Genomic DNA, 24945 nt, shown 5'->3' on the forward strand with positions numbered 1-24945 from the left:
ACAAATGAATCCCAGGAATACCTCATTTTTACCTTTAAGCTTTGACTCCGCCTGTTTTTTTCCCCCTCCAAGAGAGCCCTTTGTGTGTCTCAACGGTCTGGGAAAAGGATCTCAGCCCGTAACGCTGGCGGAACACTGTATTGCCCCAGATATGTGTATTTATGTGCCTATCCTATTTCCGATTTCAGTGTTTACGGGAAAGAGATCCCGAATCCTGAACACGCCTGGAGTACGGGCAGTCGCCGGCACTCTCTCCGCAGGCGTGGCCTCTCCCACTCGGCCTTCGATTGGCCCGCCTGATCCCGCAGGCGACGGGAGCTGGTTTAGCGCGGTGGATGCGAGTGATGAGCGGCTGCTTCTGCCTTTCTCCCCCCACTTTTTTTTTTTTGGCCATATCTATGGTTACCACGTCTCTCCCCGCCTCCCTCCACCTATCCAAGAAGACGACTGGCCATTGGCTGTCTGTCACGAAGGCAGGCAGTCATTGGCCACTGCGGAGGACCGGGCGCTCCCCCTTCCCCTGTCTCCCGGGTCTCTTGAGGAGCCCAGGAAGGAGGCTCCGCTAGTGCCGCCGGGCCAGGGGCTGCCGGACCCGGCTGCGGCGCTCGTTGGCGGGTCATGTCGGCCGCCCAGGGCTGGGACAGGAACCGCCGGAGGGGAGGAGGCGCCGCAGGCAGTGGTGGCGGCGGCGGAGGTAGCGGGGCCGGCGGGGGCAGTGGGGGCAGCGGGGGTCGGGGGACTGGCCAGCTCAACCGGTTCGTGCAACTCTCCGGGCGGCCGCACCTGCCAGGTGAGTCGCGAGACGTGGTCCTGTCAGCTTGCGGGCGCGGCGGGAAGGTGACGGCTTCCTTTTCTTTTCTCCCCGGCTATGTTTTCCTTGGGAGTAGAAAAGGCAGGCCCCACGCGTATCAGAAGGACTGGGGCTTAGGGAAAAGGAAAGATGTCTTTGAGGTCGGGGAGAGAACAGGAACACAGCGGAAAAAAGTAGTTTTGCTCTCTTGAAAACTCTGTGCTGAGAGTTGTGTTTTGTTTGCAAAGGAGAGGCCGCCGTCTCATTGACATTCCCAAATGTTTCGCTTACTCGGTTCCCAGTCTCGTCCTCTTCCGCAGAGTGATCTTGTTAATGAAAGACATTAGCGCTTACCTGTGGAAAACTATTTTTAAAAGGGCGCTAAATTGAGGAGAGAAGAAGAAGAGCATGTCAAAGAGTGGTTTTGTCAAAATCAGTGTGTAAGAGGCATTCTGAAACGAGAGGAGGAGCGAGAGGGGGAGGGTTGTTGGAAGGTGGGTGGGAAACAGAACCAAGGGAATTAGGGAAAACTAGTCGGATTATTAATATTTTGGAATGTCCAGAGTCAGAATGGATAGTGTGTTTGGATTGTAATGGGAGAAAACGAAGATCAAGAATATACTTAGTGACAAAATTATGCTGTGTCTACTATATTAAAAACAGCTGATTGAGAATTGGAAAAATGTACCCAATGTGATTATTTCACGTTTTGGCGTACAATTCCCTATCCTTGAGTTCTGCTGCTGTAAAAAGACAAACCAAATCCATATGTGTGTGCAGACAGTTTTAAAGAGATACATTTGTAAGTGGTTATTCCTATAGTAGAAGGAAGGTAAGAAAGTAAATACGGCAGAGAATGTCAAATATTATATTGTGCAAGCTTATTTTTCCATGAAGAGAACTCTCAGGAACGATGTGTTAATCATTTACCATGTTTTTTGTGAATAATGTTGATTTTATCAGTGATATATTTGTTTACCTGATGAGTTTTGAGAACATGATGGTTTCCCAAATTCTGTTTGCTACCATGCCTTGTATTTCTAAGTAGTCAAAAATTATTTGATTAATTTGAAGATAACAAAGGGTGTTATGCACATTCAACGAGACAACTGCTTATGTTTGTGATAAAGTTACTGATGTGTGCTAAAAATGCACATTAATCCATTTATATGCACTATTAAAATTAACTTTGAGACAGCTTTAAATCATAAAATATATAATGTACCCGGAGTTGGGTTTGAGATGATCAGACTGGGTATTCCAGAATTGCTAAATATGTGATGTTTAACGTGAAAAAGAAGAAAGGAGAAGTCTTTTTTCTTACCCCAAATTAATAGCAAAAATTTACATTTTTGTGTATTGACAGATCAGAAGATAACTCTCTTGCCAAAGACTGTCACCAGTTTTCCCTCCACTACCGCAATTTTTAGGTTTTTGATCTTGAATGAATTATACCATGGGCTTCATGTAGGCATTCCCAGGCTCCAAGAGTCTGGTTGATGGACTTCCTCACTGCCACCACCTGATGGCAGTGGAAGCCATGATTTCTGATAAAGGGCTTAGGTGTGGAACTGTTTCTGCATTCCCCTAGCGTACAAGGCCAAGAACAGCCATTTGTCCAAAGGTGAAGATAAACGTGTTTAAACTGTGAAAATTCATGCAGTGGGGTCATCAGCCTGTTCTCCCTGCTTTCTTTTCCCTTTGACTGGTACTTCACTCTTCCTTACCTAAGTACGCAGCCTCCGTCTTTTCTTCATTCTTAAAATTGGGAACATCTGATATCTCAATAGATACTTTGAAATTCTTTCACACGAATTCATTATTTTCCCAAGTATTGCGTCGTAAGCCTCCCCTCCCCACTTGATTGAAAGGTTTTATTTTGAGATGTTTAAAAAGAGTCTAGGTGATGGAGAGGGATGGAAATGTCTAGGCTGTTTTATGGCTGACCCTGGAGGTAAAAAAAAACATTGTTTTTGTAGCTAACTTTCTCTCTCGAACTCTAATTGCATTTCTCGTTTTTTATCCTCCTCTACCAAGACTGTCAGATACTGAGCACCTAGAATCCTTTCTTACTTTTTGCATACCTACTCTCTATCCAGCCCCCAATAAAGCAAAACAAAACAACCTGGTCTTCCTGGAGTGTTTCTCTCTCTTTCAGTGACAGCGTCTTTTTCCATGCAGTTATGCAAACCTGAAACTTGGGCATCCTCCTTAACATTTTCCTCTCCATTGCATTTCAGGTGTAATCAATCACCAAGTCCTGTTTCTTTTATTTCTGTCATAAGTCTAGTCCATGCTGCTGTCATCCCTCATTGAGGTCTCCTGCAGTAGCTTTCTAAGCAGTTTTCTTGCTTCTGCTCTTGCCCTCCAGTTTGTACAGCACACTATTCTCCTGCAAGCACAAATCGGTTCTCATCTCTGTTTACAACCCTTTAGTAGCTTTTCATTGCTCTTAGGATAAGGCAAAAATCCTTAACATGGCCTAAAAGGCACTGCATGGTCTGGCCCCTCTTTAACTCTCTATTTAATCCTACATCATATGATCTTGCTCTTTGATCTTTCTCTGTATCCTTACACATGTCATGCTCCCTTCAGCCATAGGGCCGTTGCACATGCTATCCCATCATCCAGGAACCTTCTAATTCCTCATTCTGTTCTCTTTTCTTAAATTCTCTTACACTGGATCTCAGCTTGATCACACTGTGTTTTTTAGGGGAGTCTTCTCTGACCTTCTGATTTGTTCTCTTCTACCTACACACACTCATGGCACCATGTGGTTCTCCTTGGTCATACTTATCATTTGTGTGTAATTCCTTGATATGCATGATTTGATACTCTTGAGAGAGAGATACACACACACACACATATCAAGTATATAAGAATATGCACGTTATAATATACACACATGTTAATATGTATTCTTAAATTCTAAATTAATACATTGGCATTATGTGTAAGCAGGTAGTTTCTTGTGAATTTGATTGATTAATTTGGTTCAATCCCCTATGGCCCTGTTGACTCTGGACAAATGGGTAAGATCAAGTTCTTAAACATAAAAATGACTAGACTCAGCATCCATGGTGACAGCACAAATGCTATTTTGTGAAACCTTGTTTGAGCAACTTCTTGCCTTTTTGCTGTCTCCTAAAATACGATAGTGATTATGTGTTTGCCCCATAGGCCAAGAAATTCACAGCATCTTCGTCCTGGATTTCTACTAGCTGATAATCTATACACCCAGTAAAGAAGAGGGAACGGTGCTTTTTGTAGAATAGGTATGCACAGTAGAGCTCATGGGCAAGGTCTTGGGATAATGGAACCCGAGTTACTATTGTGATTTAACTATGTGAGTTTGATTAAATACCATGTGTTAGCTAGGAAAACAATTAAACGTTGTTGCTAACATAGGAACTGGAAAACTGAAAAAGAAAGAGGAGGAAAATTTAACAATTGGTAAAGCTGGGTAAAAATAATACTGAAATCTTAACTTAAAAATTTAAAATGTGATATATTTTCATGATATAAAATCCAAATGGTACAAAAGAGCATATGATAAAAGGCAAATTTTCCTTCTACCTTTGACCCCAGCTAATTGTCTTCCTTCCTCAGAAGCCACCAATGATAAATTTCTTGTGTATCATTTCCAGAAAGATGTGTGTGTGTGTGTGAGGAGGGGTATGGTAGCTTTTCTTTGTTTGGATGGGTATTCAAAATGTTTACAGTCTTGCTAATACGAATGATACAGTGAATATCCCTGTACCTATATCCTTTTGCACGAGTGAGTCTGTCTTTAGAATAAATTCCTAGAAGTACAATTGCTGGGTCAAAGGATATGTACTATTTAAGTTTTGATCGATCATTGTCAAATTGCCCTCTCTAGAGGTTGTACCAGTATATGTTCCACTATGGATGTTGGAGTGCTGGCCTCCTATACCCTTGGGAACAAAGTGGGTTCTCACACTTTTTTTAAATTAACCAATTTAATAGGTATATTTTTCTTCATCTTTTCAATAGGTATAAGAGCCATATTTGTTTCCTTTATTTATAACATCTACTTGTATTTTTTATTCATCTGGTTGTATTTTCTGTTCATTATTCTATTAGGATGTTTAATACTGTTTGTAGGAACTCTATGTTTTAAGGAAATTAGTTCTTTGTCTTTGATATGTGTTGCAGATATTTTTCAGTTTGTTACTTGGCTTTTGACCTTGTTTATGGTATATTTTTTCAGCACAAATGTAAAAGTTTTTTGTAGTTGCGATTACCATCATTTTTGGGTTTTGGGTTTTGTGTCGTAAGAAAGGCCTTCCCTATTTTGATATTGTTTCTAATTAAAATACAAACAAAAATTCTAGTGTTTTTTCCTAGTACTTTATAATTTTAAGTTAAGTGCACTTATCCATACAAAATAAAAGTTGCATGATGTATTGAGGTAGGAAGCCAACTTTACTTTTCTTCCAGGTGGCTACCCAGTTATCGCAGTATTGACGTTCTGTCTATAGGTATACTTAGTTCCGACGTAAACTTTGGGGTTCTTGCTGGACTTTTATCCTGTTTCATTGATCAGTTTACCTGTTTATACGTAATGATCCCATTCATTGATTATAGTCCTTTTTCATTCTATTTTCCAGAGTTTTCCTGAATATTCTTTTTTGCTTATTTTTCCATAAAACTAGAATTCATTTATCAAGCTCCCCTCCCCTATCCTGTTGGTATTTTTGTTGGTACTGCATTAAATTTATCAATTGATGTAGAGATAGTTGACTTTATTGAGGTTCAGTCTTCCTTTCAAGAATGGAGTATATAGTCATTTCTTGTTGTTTGTCTTCTTTTGCATCCCTCAATAACATTTCAAAGTTTTTTCATATAGACCTTTCACATTTCTTGTTATGTTTATTCCTTGGTATTTTATCTTTTTGTTGCTATTGCAAGTGGGGTTTCTACTTCTGTCTTTTACCTTGTTCTTTGACTATGGAAATGCTATTGATTTCTGAGTAATAATTTTGTCCCTAGCCACCTTTGGAATTATAATGCTATCTGTAATACTTTCCCAGTTGTTTTTCTAGGGTAGCAGTTAAATAATTATATCAATACCAAATAAAGATAATTTTGTGTCCTCTTTTCCAATTTTTATGCTTATTTCCTTCTTTTGTCAAGTTGATTTGACTAGTACTTTACAAAAATATTAAACAGTAAGATAGTAGTGGATCTTTGTCTTATTCCTAACTTCAATGGGATGTTTTTAGAGCTTTCCTATTAAGATTAGACCTGACCTTAGATTGAAGTGTCCATATTTTAGCATGTTAAAGTAGTCAGCTGTTACCACTTTATTAAGATTTTTTAATATGGAAGTAAATTTTGTCAAATGCCTTTTCAGCTTCCCTGGGAAATATGTAATTTTTCTCCTTTGATCTGTTATTGTGGTGAATTGTACGAATAGATTTGCTATTACTGAACCATCTTTACATTCCTGAATCAACTCACTTTGTCATTGTGTATTATTATTTTAAATATGCTGCTGGGTTCTGTTTGCTAAGCTTTTTTTTAAGAAATTTTGCGTCACTCTCAAGATTTGATTAAATTGCCCATGAAATCGTTTGGACTTTGAGTATTTTGTGGGGAGAGTAGCCCTTTGACAGATATCTCTAGTTCTGTGATAATTTGGCTGCTTACAATTTATGTCTTTTGGGGGAAGCTTTGATAACTGATATCATCCTAAAAAATAATCCATTTCATCTAAGTTTTCAAAATTATTTGTGTGAAGTTGAGCAAGATATTCTTTTACGACTTTTAAAAAATTTCCTGAGCCTGGTGCGCTCTTCTTAGGCAGCCTGGGTTTGATTCCTGGGCGTGAAACCAAACCACTCATCTGTCAGTAGCCATACTGTGGTGGTGGCTCACATAGAAGGATTACAAGGACTTACAGCTAGAATATACAACTATGTACTGGGGGCTTTGGGGAGAGAAGGAAAAAAGAGGAAGATTGGCAACAGATGTTAGCTCAGGATGAATCTTTCCCAGCAAAAAAAAAAAAAAAAATTTTCCTGTGTCTGTGACTGTGATTACATTATCACTAACTCTGTTGCTTCTTATTTTGTACATGCGAGGGCTTGCCCTTTTTTCTTGTTTAGAACCAGCTCTTGGATTTTTTAAGATTAGGTCTACTATTTTATCTTTTCTTTTTTTTTTCAAGATTGGCACCTGAGCTAACAACTGTTGCCAATCTTCTTTGTTTTATTTTTTTTTCCTTCTTCTACTCCCGAAAGCCCCCCCAGTACATAGTTGTATATGCTAGTTGTGAGTGTCTCTGGTTGTGCTATGTGGGACGCCATCTCAGTGTGGCTTGACGAGCAGTGCCATGTCTACACCCAGGATCTGAACCAGTGAAACCCTGGGCTGCTGAAGCAGAGCGCGCCAACTCAACCACTTGGCCGGCCTCTCTTTTTTTATTTATTATTTTTGTCATTGTTTTAAATTCTTCCTTTAGCTTTCCTTAGATTTATTTTGTGGTTGTTTTTCTATCTTCTCATGTTGGATGTTTAGTGTTCCTTTCATTCTTTCCAAGTGTTTAAATTATAAGATTTCTTCTGAATACTGCTTTAGTTGTGTCCTGTAGGTTGTAGGCTTCTTGTAGTTATTTTCTAAATATCTTGCAATTGTCTATCTATTTTCTTTTGCACAAGAGTAGTTAATCCTTTTAAACTTTATCTCTTAACATTTCCATTTATATGTTTTTAAAAGCTTTATTGAGATATAGTTCACATACCATACAATTCACCATTTAAAATATACAATTCAGAGGCTGTCCTGGTGACGTAGTGGTTAAGTTTGTGTGCTCCACTTCGGTGGCCCTGGGTTCACAGGTTTGGATCCCAGGTGCGGACCTACACACTACTCATCAAGCCATGCTGTGGCAGGCGTCCCACATACAAAATAGAGAAATATTAGCACAGTTATTAGCACAGGGAAAATCTTACTCAAGTGAAAAGAGGAAGATTGGTAACAGATGTTAGTTCAGGGCCAATCTTCCTCCCCCCCTCCCAAAAAAAAGTAGTATACAGTTCAGTGGTTTTTAGTGTATTCGAGTATGTGCAATTATTATCACAGTCAATTTTAGAACATTTTCATCACCTCAAGAAGAAAGCCCATATCTTTTAGTTGTCACTCCTTTATCCTCCTGCTCCCATCTCCTCTACCCTCTAAGCAGCTGCTAACCTACTTCCTGTCTCTATAGATTTCCCTATTATGGACTTTCTCATATGAATGGAATCATATAGTATGTCGTCTTTTGTGACTGCCTTCTTTCACTTTGCATAATGTTTTCAAAGTTCGTCGGTGTTGAAGCAAGTTTCAGTACTTCATTCCTTTTTTATGGCTAAATAATAATCCATTGTATGGATATACCACATTTTGTTTATCCATTATCAATCGATGGACATTTAGATTGTTTCCATTTTTTAGCTGTTATGAATAATGTTGCTATAAACATTTGTGTATAGATTTCTGTGTGGACGTATGTTTTCATTTCTCTTAGGTATATATCTAGGAGTAGAATTGTTGGGCCATATGGTAACTCTGTGTTCTGGGTTTAATCATTTGAAGAACTGCCATACTTTTCCAGAGCAGCCAGAATTTTACATTCCTACAGGCTGTGTATGAAAGTTCCACTTTCTCCATGTCTTTGTCAACATTTGTTTTTATCTGACTTTTTGATTCTAACCATCCTAGTGCGTATGAAGTGGCATCTTGTCATGGTTTTTGATTTACCTTTCCCTGATGACTAATGATGTGAAGCATCCTTTCTTTCATTTTTATATTTTATATTTATATATAATTAAATTATATATAATTAATAATTATATACAATTTTATATTTATTTTTCTGTATTTTTCAGCTGTTTTGAGGTATAATTGTCATTGAACATCTTTTCATGTGCTTGTTGACTAATTGTATGTCTTTTTTGGAGAAATGTCCATTAGATCCTTTGCCCGATTTTTAATTGGATTACTTGTCTTTTTATTATTGAATTATAAGAGCTCTTTATATATTGTAGATACAAGTCCCTTGTCAGATGTATGATTTGCAAATATTTTTCCTGTTCTCTGCTTGTCTTTTCACTTTCTTAAATGTGTCCTTTGAAGCACAAAAGTTTTAATTTTTATGAAGTCCAATTTATCTGTTTTCTTCTTTTGTTGCTTTTGGTGTCATGTCTAAGAATCCTTTGCCAAATCCAAGGTCATGAAGACTTACTCCCGTGCTTTTTCCTAAGAGTTTTATAGTTTTCCTCTTACCTTTATGTCTTTGATTCATTTTAAGTTAGTTTTTATGTTTGGTGTGAGATAGGGTTATCTCAACTGGCTGTTCTGTTGTCCCAGCACCATTTGTTGAAAAGACTGTTTTTTCCTCATTGAATAGTCTTGGCATCCTTGTTGAAAATCAATTAACCATAAACATATAGGTTTATTTCTGTACTGTCAATTCTATTCTATTCGTCTATTTATCTGTCCATGTGCCAATACACTATCGCAATTACCATTGCTTTGTAGCAAGTTTTGAAGTCAGAAAGTGTAAGTCTTCCTACTTCATTCTTTCTCAGGATTGTTTTGGCTATTCTGAGTCTCTTGCAGTTCCATATGAATTTGAGAATCAGCTTGTCAGTTTGTACCTAGAATTCAGCTGGGCTTCTTGTAGGGACTGTGTTGGATCTGTACATCAGTTTGGGGAGTATTACCCCCTTAATAATGTTAAATCTTCCAATCCCTGAACATGGGATGTTTTTCCATTTATTTAGATCTTTTTTAGTTCTTTCAATGAAGTTTTATGGTTTTCAGAGTTCATTTACATCGTGCTTGCCTTTCCCAGTCCTGTCATCCATGTTCCTTACTGTGTTTTCAGCAGTGTTTGTACTCCTTTGTGCTACTTCCAATGAAGATTTGTTATGTGTTGGTTTATTTTTTCCTTCTCTTTCTTTCCTTTTTTTTTTTTTTTTGGTGAGGAAGCTTGGCTCTGAGCTAACATCTGTTGCCAATCTTCCTCTTTTTGCTTGAGGAAGATTGTCCCTGAGCTAACATCTGTGCCAGTCTTCCTCTGTTTTGTATATGGCCACTAGGCTGGCTCCTTCCATTTCTTTTTTGTTCTCTGCCTACTTATATTTCATTTGTTTCTTTTTTTTTTTTGGTGGAAGAAGATTTGCCCTGAGCTAACATCCATTACCAATCTTCCTCTTTTTTTGCTTGAGGAAGATTACCCCTGAGATAACATCTTACCAATCTTCCTCTTTTTTTTGTATGTAGGTTGCTGCCACAGCATGGCTGACGAATGGTGTACATCCGTGCCCGGGATCTGAACCTGCAAATCTGGGCTGCCAAAGTGGAGTGTGCCAAACTTAACCATAGGCCACAAGGCCAGCCCTCATCTCTTTCTGTTGTCTATCTCCCTTGAATTAGAATCTGTTACATCTTTTCTGTCCTTGAAGCATCATTAACTTTGGTAAAGCTTATTGTCTTCCACCTCCTACCACCACCACCATAAAAGGAATACAAGCTCTTATTAAAATTTGGAAAATACTGAAAACTTGAAACCGGGGAAAATCATCCATAGTAATTCCACTTAAAGACAACTATATCAATATTTTGATATTTTGCTTTCCTTTTAGTTCTTTATCAGTGAACAATATTTTATTTAATGCTATATAAATAATTACATATCACTAATAGCAACTTGAGATTCTCTTAACACTGTTCTATATTGAAATGTTTTACTTATAGACACTTGTTTATGTTTTCTGTTATTTTATCAGGTAGAATTTATTTCTCCTCAGTTTCTCATATGAATAACCTTTGAGGTTTTTTTCCTAGCTGATGTCCTTTACTTTTTTCCTTCAAAGGCAAGCTTTCACAAGAAATAGACTCTGTTGTTTATTTCAACTTCTTTTTTTTCTCTTCAATCTGTTGCAGTCTCACTTCTGCCTCCGTTGTTCTACTCAAGTGCTCTTGCTAAGGTAATAACTTCCTAATTGCTAAATCCATTAGATATCTCTTAGTTTTCCTCCTACCCAACTTCTCTAGATTTTGATATTGACTACCTTCTGTGCTAGAGCTGAGGAATAGATAATAATTAGACAAAGTCTCAGTTCCTAAAGAGCTCTTAGTTATCTTTTTATCTCTTGAACTTCTCACTAGTTTTCCTTTATCTGCCCCTTAATATTGGTGTGCAAGAGTGTCTCTGTTTTTCCCTGCTTACTCTTATATTTTCCCTGGGTGTTAGCATTAATATCCTGACAACGCCCAAGTCTGTCTCCAGCCCAGACCTTTTTTCCTGCCTTGTTTGCTACTACACATCGCCACACAGGTGACTGATGAGTACCTTAACTTCAACGTATCCAAAAACAATTTTATCGTCTTTCCTGCCAAACCTGTTCTTCCTTCTGTGCTCCTTATCCTGACTAATTTAATGGCTACCTCATCAATTTAGTGACTCAAGCCAGAAACCTGGGAATCACATTAGATTCCTTCCTTTTGGCTCACCCCTTATCCAGTTGGTCACAAAGTCTTGTCAATTTTTCCTCCTTACGCTAACTTTACTCTTTCTCCCTTTTTACCTCTCCAACCTCACCATTAATGTCTTTCATTTTATATTTCAGCTATACAGTAGTCCTCCTTTATCCACAGGGGGATACATCCCAAAACCCCCAGTGGATGCCTGAAACCATGAATAGTACCAAACCCTATATATACTATGTTTTTCCTATATATACATACCTATGATAAAATTTAATTTATAAATTAGGCACAGTAAGAAATTAACAACAATAACTAGTAATAAAATAGAAAAGTTATAACAGTATGCTTAATAAAAGTTATGTGAATGTGGTCTCTCTCTCGGTCTCTCAAAATATCTTATTTGACTGTACTCACCATTTTTCTTGTGATATGAGATGATACAGTGCCTACATGATGAGAAGAAGTGAGGTGAATGACGTAGGCATTGTGACGTAGCATTAGGCTACTGTTGACCTTCTGACAGTAAGTCAGGAAGAAGATTATTGAGCCGTGATGATGGTTGGAGATCCAACAAAGGAATGATTCACATGCCAAGCTGGACTGAGTGGGACAGTGCCGGATTTCATCACACTACTCAGAAGGGCATGCAATTGAAAACTTAGGAATTGTTTATTTCTGACATTTTCCATTTAATATTTTCAGAATGTGGTTGACTGGGGGTAACTGAAACCATGGATAAAGGGGGACTACTGTTTAGAAGCATTTGCAGTTTGTTGCCTTAAATTCTTGGAACAAGGTAGGTTAGGAGGGAGAGATTTAAAAAAAAACATGCAGTTTCCTGCAGTACTACCTGTGTCATGATTCTCTATGTACTGTATCTTCTTCCCGGAGTGCCGTTCTCCCAATTGTCTTCTAAGACCCACCCAAGTAGACTTTATACCGCTTTTTTCTATTCTCACTTTTAATACAGATGGCTTACTTGTACTGAGTAGTTACTGTGTGTCTGACCCTGTTCAGGGTATTTTACGAGCATTAATTTATTTAATCCTCATAATCTTGTGAGGTAAGTAACTTTTTCATCCCATTCTGTGATGGGGAGCTGAGGCTTAGAGAGAAGCTACATAACCTGCTTAGAGTTTATATAACTAATAAATGTCAGAGTTAGGATTCAGACCTGGTCTGTTTGACTTCAAAGCCCATGCTTGGTGCCTCTTCTTTGTGTCACCACCTTCCTTTGTATATACACAGGACCACAGTACTTATCACGCTGCATTGCAATGATTTGTTTCAGAACTTATCTGCTTACTAATTGTGGGCCCCTAAGGGTAAAAATAATGTTTTATTCTCTATCATCTTCCACAGAGATAAGAACACTGCCAAGCTTATAGCTGGCTTTTAGTACACGTTTACTGAATGAGTTAGTATTGTCAGTGTCTATAGTTACTCATGCAAGAGAGTTGAGTTGAGGTTATTTTACATTTTATAGGTCTAAATACATTATTTTTTTTTTACCTAGGAATTTAGCACAGACAGTTTTTCTATGGCTTTCCAAATACTTTTTTTTCAAGTACAATTTTATGTTGAATATTATCAGAAATAATTGTAGCATCCTTCCATCTGTGCCTTGATTCCATCCCCTCCTGCCTTTTCAGAAAGTTTACATTATTATCATTTCTCTGTCCTGTGTCTTCAATCTCTTTCTCTCCATTGAGTCATTTCTTTACCATTTGAGCTTGCTCAAGTTTTATCTCTTTTGTCTCTCCCTTTTCTTTTATAGCCGAGTTTGTGAAAGCCTTGACTAGAGTTGCTGTCTTCACTGCCATAGCTTGCCATCATGTTTTTGAAGTAGCTCTTGCTAAAGTCACAAATGGCATATGTGTTGTCAAATCAAAGTGGACATTTTTCAATCTCCATCTTATTTGATCTCTCTTCGTTTTTTTCTTTTTCTTTTTCTTTTTGAGGAAGATTAGCCCTGAGCTAACATCGGCTGCCAATCCTCCTCTTTTTGCAGAGGAAGACTGGCCCTGAGCTAATATCCATGCCCCTCTTCCTCTACTTTATATGTGGGACACCTACCACAGCATGGCTTGCCAAGCGGTGCCATGTCCACACCTGGGATCCGAACCAGCGAACCCTGGGCCACTGAAGCGGAATGTGCAAACTTAACTGCTGTGCCACCAGGCCGGCCCCAGTCTCTCTTCATTTTGAAACATCCTTTTTTCTTGGCTTCCCTGGCATCAAGTCTGGTTTTCTTTTTATGTTTTCTGGTTTTCTCTCATACTTAGTCGTTTTTGTCAACTCTTTCTCTTCTACCAGGCCTTAATGTGTTGGAGTCCTCAAGTCTTAATCATATGCCTCTGCCCTTCTTTGTCAACTTATTTTAGGTATTCTCTTTCAAATCTGTGGTTTTCGGTTTTCATGCATGTGCCAATAAGTAAGGGCACTTTGTAACTTCTGCCCAAATCTCTCTTGAGGACCATATACTTGCTTTCTCCATGTCTCCACTTACATGCCTCCTGCCCCTCAAGTTTGGCATGTCTAAAGCTGAATTTGTGAGCTTTCTTTATTCTAGGGGGAGCGATTGGACAATTTTAAGCGGGGGAGTGATGTGCTATGATTTACGTTTTTAAAAGTTCCCTCTAGCTGCTGGATGGAGAATGGGTTGAGGGAAAAGGTAGACGTGAAGGATAAAGGCCATTTAGAAGACTCTCGTAGTAGTCTCCTAAAAAGATGGTGGTGGCTTGAACTAGGGTACGAGGTGGAGGTGGTGAGAAGTGATTGAAAATGAGATGTATTTGAAAATAGCGTTAACGGGATTTACTGTGAAGTATGAAGGAAAGAGGAATCTGGACAACTCCTAAGTTTTAGTCTTGAGCAACTGGATGGGTGATGGTGTCATTAAATGGGATGGGACAGACTGGAAGAAGCAGGATTGGGGGATCAATCAAGAGTTCTGTTTTAGCTATCTTAGACTTGAGATGCCTATTTGACCTCCAAGTAGAGGAGATAGGGTAGGCAGTCTTCAAATATAGATCAAACTCCAGGGAGAGATGGAGGCTCAAGATATAAATTTTGGAATTATTAGCATTACAGATGATATTTAAAACCACTGGACTGGATGATATCCCCAAGGAAGTTTAAATAGAAATAAGGAGAAGACTATGACTCCTGAAGGTGAGAAGGAAAGGAAAAGCAAGCAAAGAAGGTCAGTAAAATACAAGGTAAACCAGCACTGCTTGGTTTTCAAGAGGCCAAGAGAAGAAAGTCTTTCAAGGAGGGAGAGGTCACCTTGTCAAATGTGCCTGAGAACTGAGTGAGATAAGGTTCTAAAATGGTAGACTGTACTACTATTACTCCAGTACTAGAGGTATCACTGTGGGTAGAGCAGACTTTTGTGAGCTGGCCCACCGACCTGGTAACAGTTTATAATGGGGGCAAATATATTCCGAACTTCACATCACAAACTGACATATAAATTTAGAATTTTGAAATGCAGCCTGATTTTTAGTAGCCTGTATAATTTGTAAGGCTCACTTTGTTGTTCTCCCTGAACTTTTTTTTTTTAATTTTTTAAAAAATTTTTTCTTTTTTCTCCCAAAACCGCCCAGTACATGGTTGTGCATTTTTAGTTGTGGGTCCTTCTAGTTGTGGCATGTGGGATGCCTCCTCAGCATGGTTTGATGAGCGGTGCCACGTACATGCCCAGGATCCGAACTGCCGAAACCCTGGGCCGCCAAAGCAGAGCACACGAACTTAACCACTCGGCCATGGGGCCGGTCCCTCCCTAAACTATTTTTAAGGCCTCCTACTTTTCTTTTTTAGTCTTTTCCTATATACTGAGACAAGATTAATCTTCCTAAAGTACATCTATGATTATTGCTTCCCAGATCAAAATCCTTCTGTGGCTTCCTGCTGCATTTGGAATTTAGCCTGATCTCATGCTCTTCCCTTTTATATTTGCTATACTGTCAGTGAATTTGCTCCAAGCTTTATCTAATATGCAATCATTGAATTGTCTGTAAGACTAGATAGTGAAATTTGAAGGATGATGACTAGCCAAAAAAATGAGAGAGTTTTGGAGTTGAATGGTGTTTTTTTTGAGTTGTTTCTGTTTTTATCCTCGGTAGCTCTTGCCATATGGTTTTATCAACAAGCTGTCAGCTCAGTTAATTTGAATCAGATGTGTAATTGATCAAACAAACACTAACCACAAACATCTTGGTGTCACATAAAACAAATTCCTTAAAACACACACAAACAGGGCCTGGCCCTGTAGTCGTTAAGTCTGTGGCACTCCACTTCGGTGGCCCAGGGTTTGCCAGTTGATCCTGGGTTTGGACCTACATACTGCTCATCAAGCCATGCTGTGGCATCATCTCACACAGAAGAACTAGACTTAGAATTAGGATATACAACTATGTACTGGGGCTTTGAGGAGGAAAAAAAAGAGGAAGATTGGCAACAGATGTTACCTCAGGGCCACTCTTCCTCACCAAAAAGCATACTTAAAAAAAAAAACAAGCAGTTCCTGGGGACTCCTCATTAAAACACACACACACACACACACACACACACACACTTGATTCAGGAATATGAAATTTATAATGGGCACTTCAAACTGGGTACTTTAGAGAGAGGTAGTATATTTAGCTTTAAATATGCATGCACATGCAAAACAAAGCTTTGAGAAAACCATTCAGAGAGAAGTAACTTCTTAAAGCTACATCAGAATTTTTTTCTGCTCAATTATGATTTTAAGTCCAAAACTTATCTGTGCATTTATAGAAAAAAGGCTTCAATGCAAATCTTCTTGTGAAATGTTATCTTTTGAAATTTGTATTTCTGAGTAAAGAATAGCTGTTATTTCTGAGTATAATGCTTCATGCAGATGTCTTCCAAGAAATCATGCCTACTTTGGCAGTATTCCTATCTGACAGTTTCTAGTTTTGTATGTAGGATATTTTTATTGACTCTCTGCTTATTGCGTAACAGGATTGTTATTGGTTTGTCGGAATAGCTTGTCTTTAAGTATTAGACTTAAAAGCAGTTTTCAAAATATCAGATGCTAAACATTTGTTACTTTGTAAGTATTTTATTACTTTTTGCCAGATTTAGTCTGACCAAATTTTTATTGCCTTTGGTCAAGTCTAGGTATTTTCTTAGAAGACCTTTCATTTGCCAACAGAAAATGGTGACCTGAGAGAAGGAAAAGTGAATTCATAAAGAGCAATTGTATCTTTACTTTCAAAATTGATTACTTTTCTAGTTTTAATTAAGGAACAGAATGAGTAGCAAAAGAAACAAATGACATTTCTGGATACAATCATTTAACTATCAGAATTTGTAGATTTCTTTCTGCTTAGTTCCTCAGTTTCACTTGCAGAAATGGGGAGGGCTCTGTGTCTCTAAAGAGCTAAGCATCTTTGATGCTCCTTAAAGGAGGGGCTTTGCAAAATTTAAGTGCGTCAGGCATTCCCAAAATGTATTGATTCAAAAGTCGGTGTTTCATATTTAGTCTCATACATCTACTTGCACCTAGTACTTAATCTTTTTTTCCTCTCAAGGATATTTTTGGGGAGAGAGGTTATTCTCTGGATACTCAAGTTAGAGTGAAAGAAATCCAGAAGCAAGAAAAGACCAAATAAGGTAGTCTGACTCTCGACTGGGTTATTACTGGAAATTTTTATTTCAGTAGAGTTAGGATTCAAATATTTAGTTGTTTGTAAAGAAACTGATTGGATTATTTTCTAGGGTTGTTGGATGTGTTCTGTACTCATTGTTTTTTTAAGAATGGAGTTTTGTTGGAGATAAAAAGGAAGAAGGCAATGCTGAATTAAGAAAAAGAGATCCTCTGGCTATAGTTTACATTTCAGGACAGGCACATTGACACAGACACACATAGAGCACAAATGAAGATTATTTTATTTTTTTTAGTCTTAAACACAGAAGACAACCTATAAGCAGTGAAAAAAAAATTTTAATTAACTTTTTATTCTTTTCCTTTTTCCCCCCTCTTCTAAAACTTCTTAGAATCGTAAAATGTTAAAATTGAAAAAGACCTTGGCAGTCATCTTGCCCTATCTTCCACCCAATGTGGGAATCCTTTCTGCAGTAGCTCTTTTTTTAACCTCTATTTTAAAGAGGTCTGTTTATTTCAACCTCTTAGATTAACGAGCTGCCTATTACTTTGTGGAGAGAGCTGTCAGAGTACTTGTTGACTCTAATTATTACAGAGTTGCCTTAGATTCAGCTGCAACTTTTGTAAGTTTCTCCCAGTTGTGTCTTCTAGTAGAATTAGGAATAAATCTCTTCCTCCTTTCATTTAGCCACCCTTTTGAAAACAATGATAACATTCTGTCTCTAAATCCTTTTTTTTTTTTAACCTGGAGTCCATCAATTCATGAGTCTGTGGATGGTCTTCAGGGGATTATATCATATGTAAAATTGTGAGTATATGTACATTTTTCTGGGAAGAGAGCCAAGAATTTTATTAGTCTCAGTGGAACCTGATTCCCCATCAAAGTTAATATGCCAAACCTACTGGGATGGACCTGGTAATCTTTTTGATTTTGTGTTTATTGTTATTTTTAATACGCTTGCAGCAAGCCAGCTAGTCCAGCATCTCAGGAACCACTGTACCAGGTAAATTCTAAGATTTTTGGAGCATTTCTGATTACATTGAGAACTGTAGAATTTTTAAAGCTTTAGAGACCATCAAGTATACATATAGTTTATAGTTAATTCTTCCTGTTAAAAGATTAAACTGTTCCAAAAGGGTGTAGTTTTTATTTAAAACTTTTAAAGTCTCGGCAGCCATTCTTAAACATTGAGAATGTGATGATGCTGTTTTAAATCAGAAGTCTTCTCAGGAACTTTGTTTGTTAGATTCAGATTTAATATTTTAATCTAACAGGTTTATGAATTATAATGCTTTTTGATTAATTTTTAATCTGTAAAATCTTTAGCCTATTTTGGTTTTAGTATTTCTAAGGAAGGAGGGTATAGCTTAGAATTCAGTAATTTACGAACACTGGTTTCAATATCAGCTCTACCTTTTGGAACAGTTTGAGCCAGATACAACTCCTCCTATGCCCCCCTCTCCCCGAAAGACAAAACTCCTCAACCAACAAGGCTACTTTTCAGTAAAGTAATACTTGAATAACGAATAATATAAACCAAATGACAAAGAGCAGCTTAAGATTTAGAAGAAGTCTATAGTAGGCCTGTTTTTTGCCACAAACGTCAGAAGAGTAATGTCAGAATAGAGACGAGACTAAAGTGAAAGAAAACAGAAAAATAAAGCATGGCAGGGGAAATGAGCATGTTTTAATGAACAACAGAAATGGCAAGCAACAGAGAAAGCAAGAACCAGCAAATGTCATTCATTTACCATTTATTCCTCTCTTAGTGCCAAAAATATTTGAGTTGGGTTATAAACAGAGATATATATATGAAAATAGAATGTTTGAAATAAATAAATAAATAAAATATGAGGTGTAGTTAAAAACAGAAGCTATAACGTATCTGATGTCTCAGAGGCGGATAACTGCTTTTGCCTCAATGTTGTAACTCCCTAAAGATACGCTTCCTGTGTGTATATCAGGGAAGTACAGTAGAAGCCAGTAAGTAGTCAACAGCTGCTCACACCCTAGCTTGAAGGCCCTTAAAAGAATCAGAGTGCTTGTTCCAGTTGCCAGCACAGTTGTTCTTTTTTTGACTCCTAAAAATCTAAGGGATGGGAAATGTTACAGTTATTCCACTAGTTACAAGGACTTATTATGGTTTTTATTTTTAGTAAAGTAGCAATATGATGGTATAATAGGGGATAAAACCAGAATCTTGAGAGAGGAGAGCAGCTTCTTTGGGGGAGGGGGGGTAGTTGGGAGAGTACACCTCTGGTTGAGAATCACTGCCTTAGTATTCATTCGTTCTTTCATTCATTCGTTCAACAAGTATTTATCAAGTGACTCTATTAGACATGCTTTTTCAGGTGCCAAATTCAATTGTGACTCAGAACATTATTGTGGAGTGGTTAAGCGTGATTTGGATCCCAACTGCGTGGATTTGAATCCCAGATTTTTCACTTGCTCAGTTAAATGACCTTGGGGAAGTTACTTACTCTCTCTGTGTCTTAATTTCCTCATATATAAATTGGGAATAATAATAGTATCTATCTCATAGAGTTGTGGTGAGGATTAAATGAGTTCTTGGAACTGTTGATATTAAAGAGTGCAGTTGTTTTCATACACACTCATACACAGGCACAAACACGTGTATGTAATGCCATGACTAAACCATAACACAGTACAATATAGCACTGCAATTCATGTTTTAGTTTGTATTAATTTATATGTCACTTTGTTTCCAAAAGGATTTGAAACAGAACTGAAGCTTTCTAAGGAATACTCTATACCCAAGCAGCACAACAGAACTAAAATATGGATTTAGGTTTTCTTGTTTTGAAAGGCAAAAGGCAGAATTTAAAAATGAGTATAGCTAAGTGCTGGGAATAGAGTAGATACTCAGCAAATGTTATTTCTCCTATGTGTAAAAGAAATCATTTACTTAACAAGTGGGTTACTGCTGGCCCAAAGTGTGCCATTGTGCAAATTTTTAAAAAATGCCTCTTTCAAGTAGACATAGTCCCATGGGTGCGTTGGGGAGTAGAGTGCAGGCTGTGTTTTAGCCCCCACTTGGCCTGGAGCTCTTGTGCAGTAAACAGTCTTCACAACTGTTCAGTGATTCTGAATGTAGTATTAATTTGCTTCTCTTTTGAAATTCTGGGTTGTTTGTTTGTTTGGTTTTTTTTTTGGTGAGGAAGATTAGTCCTGAGCTAACATCTGTGCCAGTCTCCCTCCACTTTATATGTGGGTTACTGCCACAGCCCTGCTGACGAGTGGTATAGGTCTGCGCCTGGGATCCAAATGCCCGAACTTGGGCAGCTGAAGTGGAGGACGCCGAACTTAATTACTATGCCACAAGGCCAGCCCCTGAAATTATAGATACTGCATTGTATAAAGCAGTAGGACCTTACCACACGGCTTAGCCACGTGAATCAGAATTCTTATATTGTGTTCTCTGTCAGTAGTTCTAACTATTAAAATATTAAAAATTGTTTCAGATATATCATTTTAAATACAGTCTGCCTCCTATCAGTATAATCAGCTTTTTCTTCATTTTGCTTTTTATCTACTTAATTTTCATACTTTTTACTTTGAGGTATTGTAGATTCACATTCACTTGTAAGAAATAATACAGAGAGCTCCATATGCTCTTTATTCAGTTTCCCCGAATAACTTCTTGTTACTATTGTACAATAATACAACCAGGAAATGGACGTTGACACCATCCATTGACCTTCCTCAGATTTCATTAGTTTTACATGCACTCATTTGTGTCTGTGTGTGTGTATTTGTATTGAATTCTGTGTAGTTTTATCTCACGTGTAGATTTGTGTGACCACCTAGTCAAGATATAGAACAGATCCATCACAAGGCTTCCTCATGTTACCCTTTCATAGCCACAGCCCCTTCCCCTGGCAACCTCCTGCAACCACTAATCTGTTCTCAAGCTCCATAATTTTGTCATTTCAAGAATGTCATGTAAATTGAGTCATGTAATATGTAACCTTCTGACGTTGGCTTGCTTTATTCAGCATAAATTCCCTTGAGAGCCGTCCAGGTTGTTGCACATTCCAGCAGCTCGTTGATAGTGAGCAGTGTGCCATGGTGTGGATGTATCAGTTTGTTTCACCATTCGTTTGTTGGAATGTAGTTTCCAGATTTGGGCTATTGTGAAGGAAGCTCCTATGAACATTTGTGTACAAGGTTTTGTGTGAGCATAAATTTCTTTTTTTCCCAGTTTGCTTGCTGTTGAATTTTATCAAATGCTTTTTCTGCACTTACTGAGGTGATCATATGGTTTTTCTCCTTATTCTGTTAAAGTGGTGAATTATACTGATTTTTGAATGTGAAATCAGTCTTACATTCTTGGAATAAATTTCAATTGGTCACGATGTATTATCCTTTTTATGTAACTTTCATTTGATTTGGTAATATTTTGTTTAGAACTTTTATGCCTATATTTATAAGGGATATTGACCTGTAGTTATTTTTAATGTCTTTATCAGATTTTGATAGCAGAGTTCTACTAGTATCATAAATGAGTTTCTCTATTCCCTGAAAGCATTTACGTAGCATAGGTATTATATCTTCCTTAAATGTTTGGAGTGAAGCCATGTAGTATTCTTAAGTTTTTTATTTATTTATTTTTTGCTGAGGAAGATTGTCCCTGAGCTAACATCTGTTGCCAATTTTCCTCTTTTTGCTTGAGGAAGATTGTCCCCGAGCTAACATCTGTGCCAGTCTTCCTCTATTTTGTATGTGGGATGCTGCCATGGCATGGCTTGATGAGCAGTGTGTAGGTCTGTGCCCGGGATCCAAACTGGCGAACCCTGGGCTACTGAAGCAGAGTGCATGAACTTAACCACTACACCAGGTTGGCCCCCTTAAATTTTTTATACAGTACTTAAATTTATATTTTCTATCAATACCTATATTAATCACTTTCTGTGTCTTCCTTCTGAACAAGACAAGGACTTTGCCATTCATCTGCTTTCCCTTCTCCCATCCCCTCTTTTTATCCTCACAGTTACTCCTGTTGATATCATCTGAGATTGTAGTTCTGAATGTTCATAAGCTTTTGTATTTTGTTTTGTTTTGTTTTTTTCTAATCAGCTCTTATTTAAACTTAAAGGCTTTACTGGCTTCTCTGCTTACTCTTTTCTTGTACCTTGTTTTCTGTTACGTTAATTTTTTTTTATTCCAGATACATATCTTTGAGTAATTCTTTCACCAGAAGTCTGAGGGAAGCAAAATTTTTGTGTCCTTGTGCATTCAAAAATGTCTTAATTTTACTCCCCACCCGAGTGAGAGTTTGACTAGGTGTAGAATTCTTGTTTGTTTGTTTTTTTAAAGATTGGCACCTGAGCTAACATTTGTTGCCAATGTTTTTTTTTCTTCTTCTCTCTAAAGCCCCCCAGTGCATAGTTGTATATTCTAGTTGTAGGTCTTTCTGGTTGTGCTGTGTGGGATACCACCTCAGCATGGCTTGATGAGTGGTGCCACGTCGGCACCCAGGATCCGGACCCGCGAAACCGTGGACCACTGAAGCGGAGCGCACAAACTTAACCACTTGGCCTCAGGGCTGGCCCCTAGGTATAGAATTCTAAGTTTAAAAGTATATCCAGTTTTCCCAGTCTGTTGAAAAGACTGTTCTTTCCCACCGGGTACTGTTGTCACCCTTGTCAAAAGTCAATTGACCACAGATATTTGGGTTTACTTGTGGACTCTCTTCTATTCCGTTGATATATATGTCCATCTTTTTGCCAGTACTACACTGTTTTGAAGTCTGTACCTTTGTAGTAAGTTTTGAAATCAGGAAGTGTGAGTCTTCCAATTTAGTTCTTTTTAAAGTTGTTTTGGTTTTCTGGGTTCCTTGCATTTCCATATGAAGTTTAGGATTAGCTTGTCCATTTCTGCAAAAAAGACACTTGGAATTGTGATAGAGATTGCTCAATTATCTTTTTTATCTTAATTTTTTATAATGCTTTCTACTTCTTTTTCCTTATGTATTGTATTCTGGTGAATTTCTTAGCTCTGTCTTTCAGATTACTTTAATTTAATTTAATTTGCTTTTTATTTTTTCAGTTCTTAGGTTTTTTAGTTCAGTGATCAAAATTTAATTTCTAAGAGTTCCAGTTGATTTTTTTGATAAATGTATTATTATCTTGGATATCTCTGAGGATATTAATTGTACTTAATCTAAGGCCTTATTTGTTAACTCTCTTTCTTTGGATGTAGGTTCTTCTGTTTATCACACTAGTGCCTCTTTTTCATGTTTGAGTCTTGGTTTTGTGCTCATTCATCTTTACTTGAGAGTCCTTGTTGGCCTTCCTATGAGTGTTACGTCTGTATTGCAGCAAGTCTCCACTGCCGGTGGGTAGAGATGGAATGTGCAATGAGATGAAGTGTACCAATTGCCAGTCTTCTTTAGTGTGAGTGTCCCCTCTTCTGCCTGGGGGTTAAATCCAGCCAGGGCCCTGTCTTGTCTCCCTGATCCAAGTGTTTATACTCATTGTTCCTACCTGGGGAGTCACACCTTTTTTGTTTGATGCCACTGCTCCCATCTGGGAGCAAATCCCTCTATTCCATAATGCTTGATCATTACAGAATATCATTATTCTATAATGCTTAGTTTCCTCTGAGGGCTGCTCTAACCATGTGCAATAGCCCTCTACTCTGGGCCTATAGGACTGTGATTTCTTTCTTTAAGCTGATTTATCAGCTTTTCATCTTTCAGTGATTCCTCATAGTTTTAGTCCACTAAGGACATTTCTTGCGGTGTTTTGATTATGGATTTTTGAAAAATGGCTTTTGTGTTATTTGTGGGGCATTAGGAGAAGGGGAGCTTGCTTGCAGTCTGCTCAGTCAATCATCTTGATTCAGTCAATGGCTATGTCATATTTATAGTGAAATTAATAAAAAGGAGAAAAAATTTTGAAAGCCAGCAAAAAATAAAATATTGAGGAAATAGTTGAAAAGATTGTTTTTTGTTTTTGTTTTGGAGAGTAGAAGCAATCCCGTGAAGATTGGCAGTTCAAATGTATAAAAATTATGCTTCAGTGAACAAAACTTTAGACCAAAAATATATTTACATGAAATTGGAAAGACATATATTTGCTATGTTGCTGGTTTCTCTTTTTTTCCGGCTCTTTGGGTGAAGAAAGAAAACATGGGTTCTGAAGTCAGTTCTGATCTTGCATGAATAACCTCCATAGAGTCAACATTAGCCTGTGCGGATGACAGACTTATGTCGGTTGCTGAGAGAGAAACAGGCTGAAGATGTTTGACAGAGCTCTGAGAAGACATCAGAAAGGATTTTTGATTACAACTTTGATTCAATAATTTTCAATGTTATTCCCTCAGTGTTATTCTAAATTTGCTGTATATTTTTCCATAATAAAATAATATATGTCTTGGAATTTTTGGATAAAATAAAAGGGGTAATAACACTGAACCCCAATCATAACCACTGTTGACACTTTGGTATGTTTCTTTACAGTATTGTTTTTATAACTTTAGAAGAAATTAAAGTAATATGGTATTGTTTTTCTTCCAGTCCAAAAGTAATGCATACTTAATGAGAAAGCTTGGAAAATAAAGACCAGCACTAAGGAGAAAAAAACAAAAATCAATCATGATAACCACCCAAAGATAACCACAATTAAAATTTGATGTATATCTTTCTTGTATTTTTCATGAATATATATACTTTTTTAAATTAATGTGGTCTCATACTCTAGTACTATTTTTGCCTTGCATTTTCTATTTGCAATATACTGTGAATGTTTTCTCACATTAGTAAATATTCTTGTACAGTCATGCACCGCATAATGACGTTTCGGTCAATGACGGACCACATATGCGATGATGGTCCCATAGAGATTAGTATCAAATAACCTAGGTGTGTAGTAAGCTGTACCATCTAGTTTTGTGCAAGTAGTATAGGGGAGGAAGAAATTTTCCTCTTACCCTTCGAGGTTCTTCTGGCTAGTCTAAGAATTAAATTGACAAGACACAGATTAACAAGAA

General features: G+C 37.6%; 1 protein-coding gene across 4 annotated transcripts in view; it reads left to right on the forward strand.

Annotated features, from left to right (window-relative positions):
- Positions 1-378: 378 nt before the first annotated feature.
- The window catches only part of KLHDC10 (kelch domain containing 10), a 57472-nt gene continuing 32905 nt past the window's right edge, over positions 379-24945 (forward strand). For 2 of the 4 annotated variants that reach the window (XM_070616601.1, XM_070616602.1), the window contains exon 1: positions 503-694. In XM_070616601.1, the coding sequence (XP_070472702.1) occupies positions 619-694 (76 nt within the window). In that variant the 5' untranslated portion in view covers positions 503-618. Of the gene's footprint in view, positions 791-24945 lie in introns of all 4 variants that reach the window. The other 2 variants (XM_008512738.2, XM_008512743.2) reach the window with 2 other exon arrangements.

This window comes from Equus przewalskii, chromosome 4 (genome assembly GCF_037783145.1).
Source record: "Equus przewalskii isolate Varuska chromosome 4, EquPr2, whole genome shotgun sequence".
In the NCBI taxonomy this organism is placed as follows: Eukaryota; Metazoa; Chordata; class Mammalia; order Perissodactyla; family Equidae; genus Equus; species Equus przewalskii.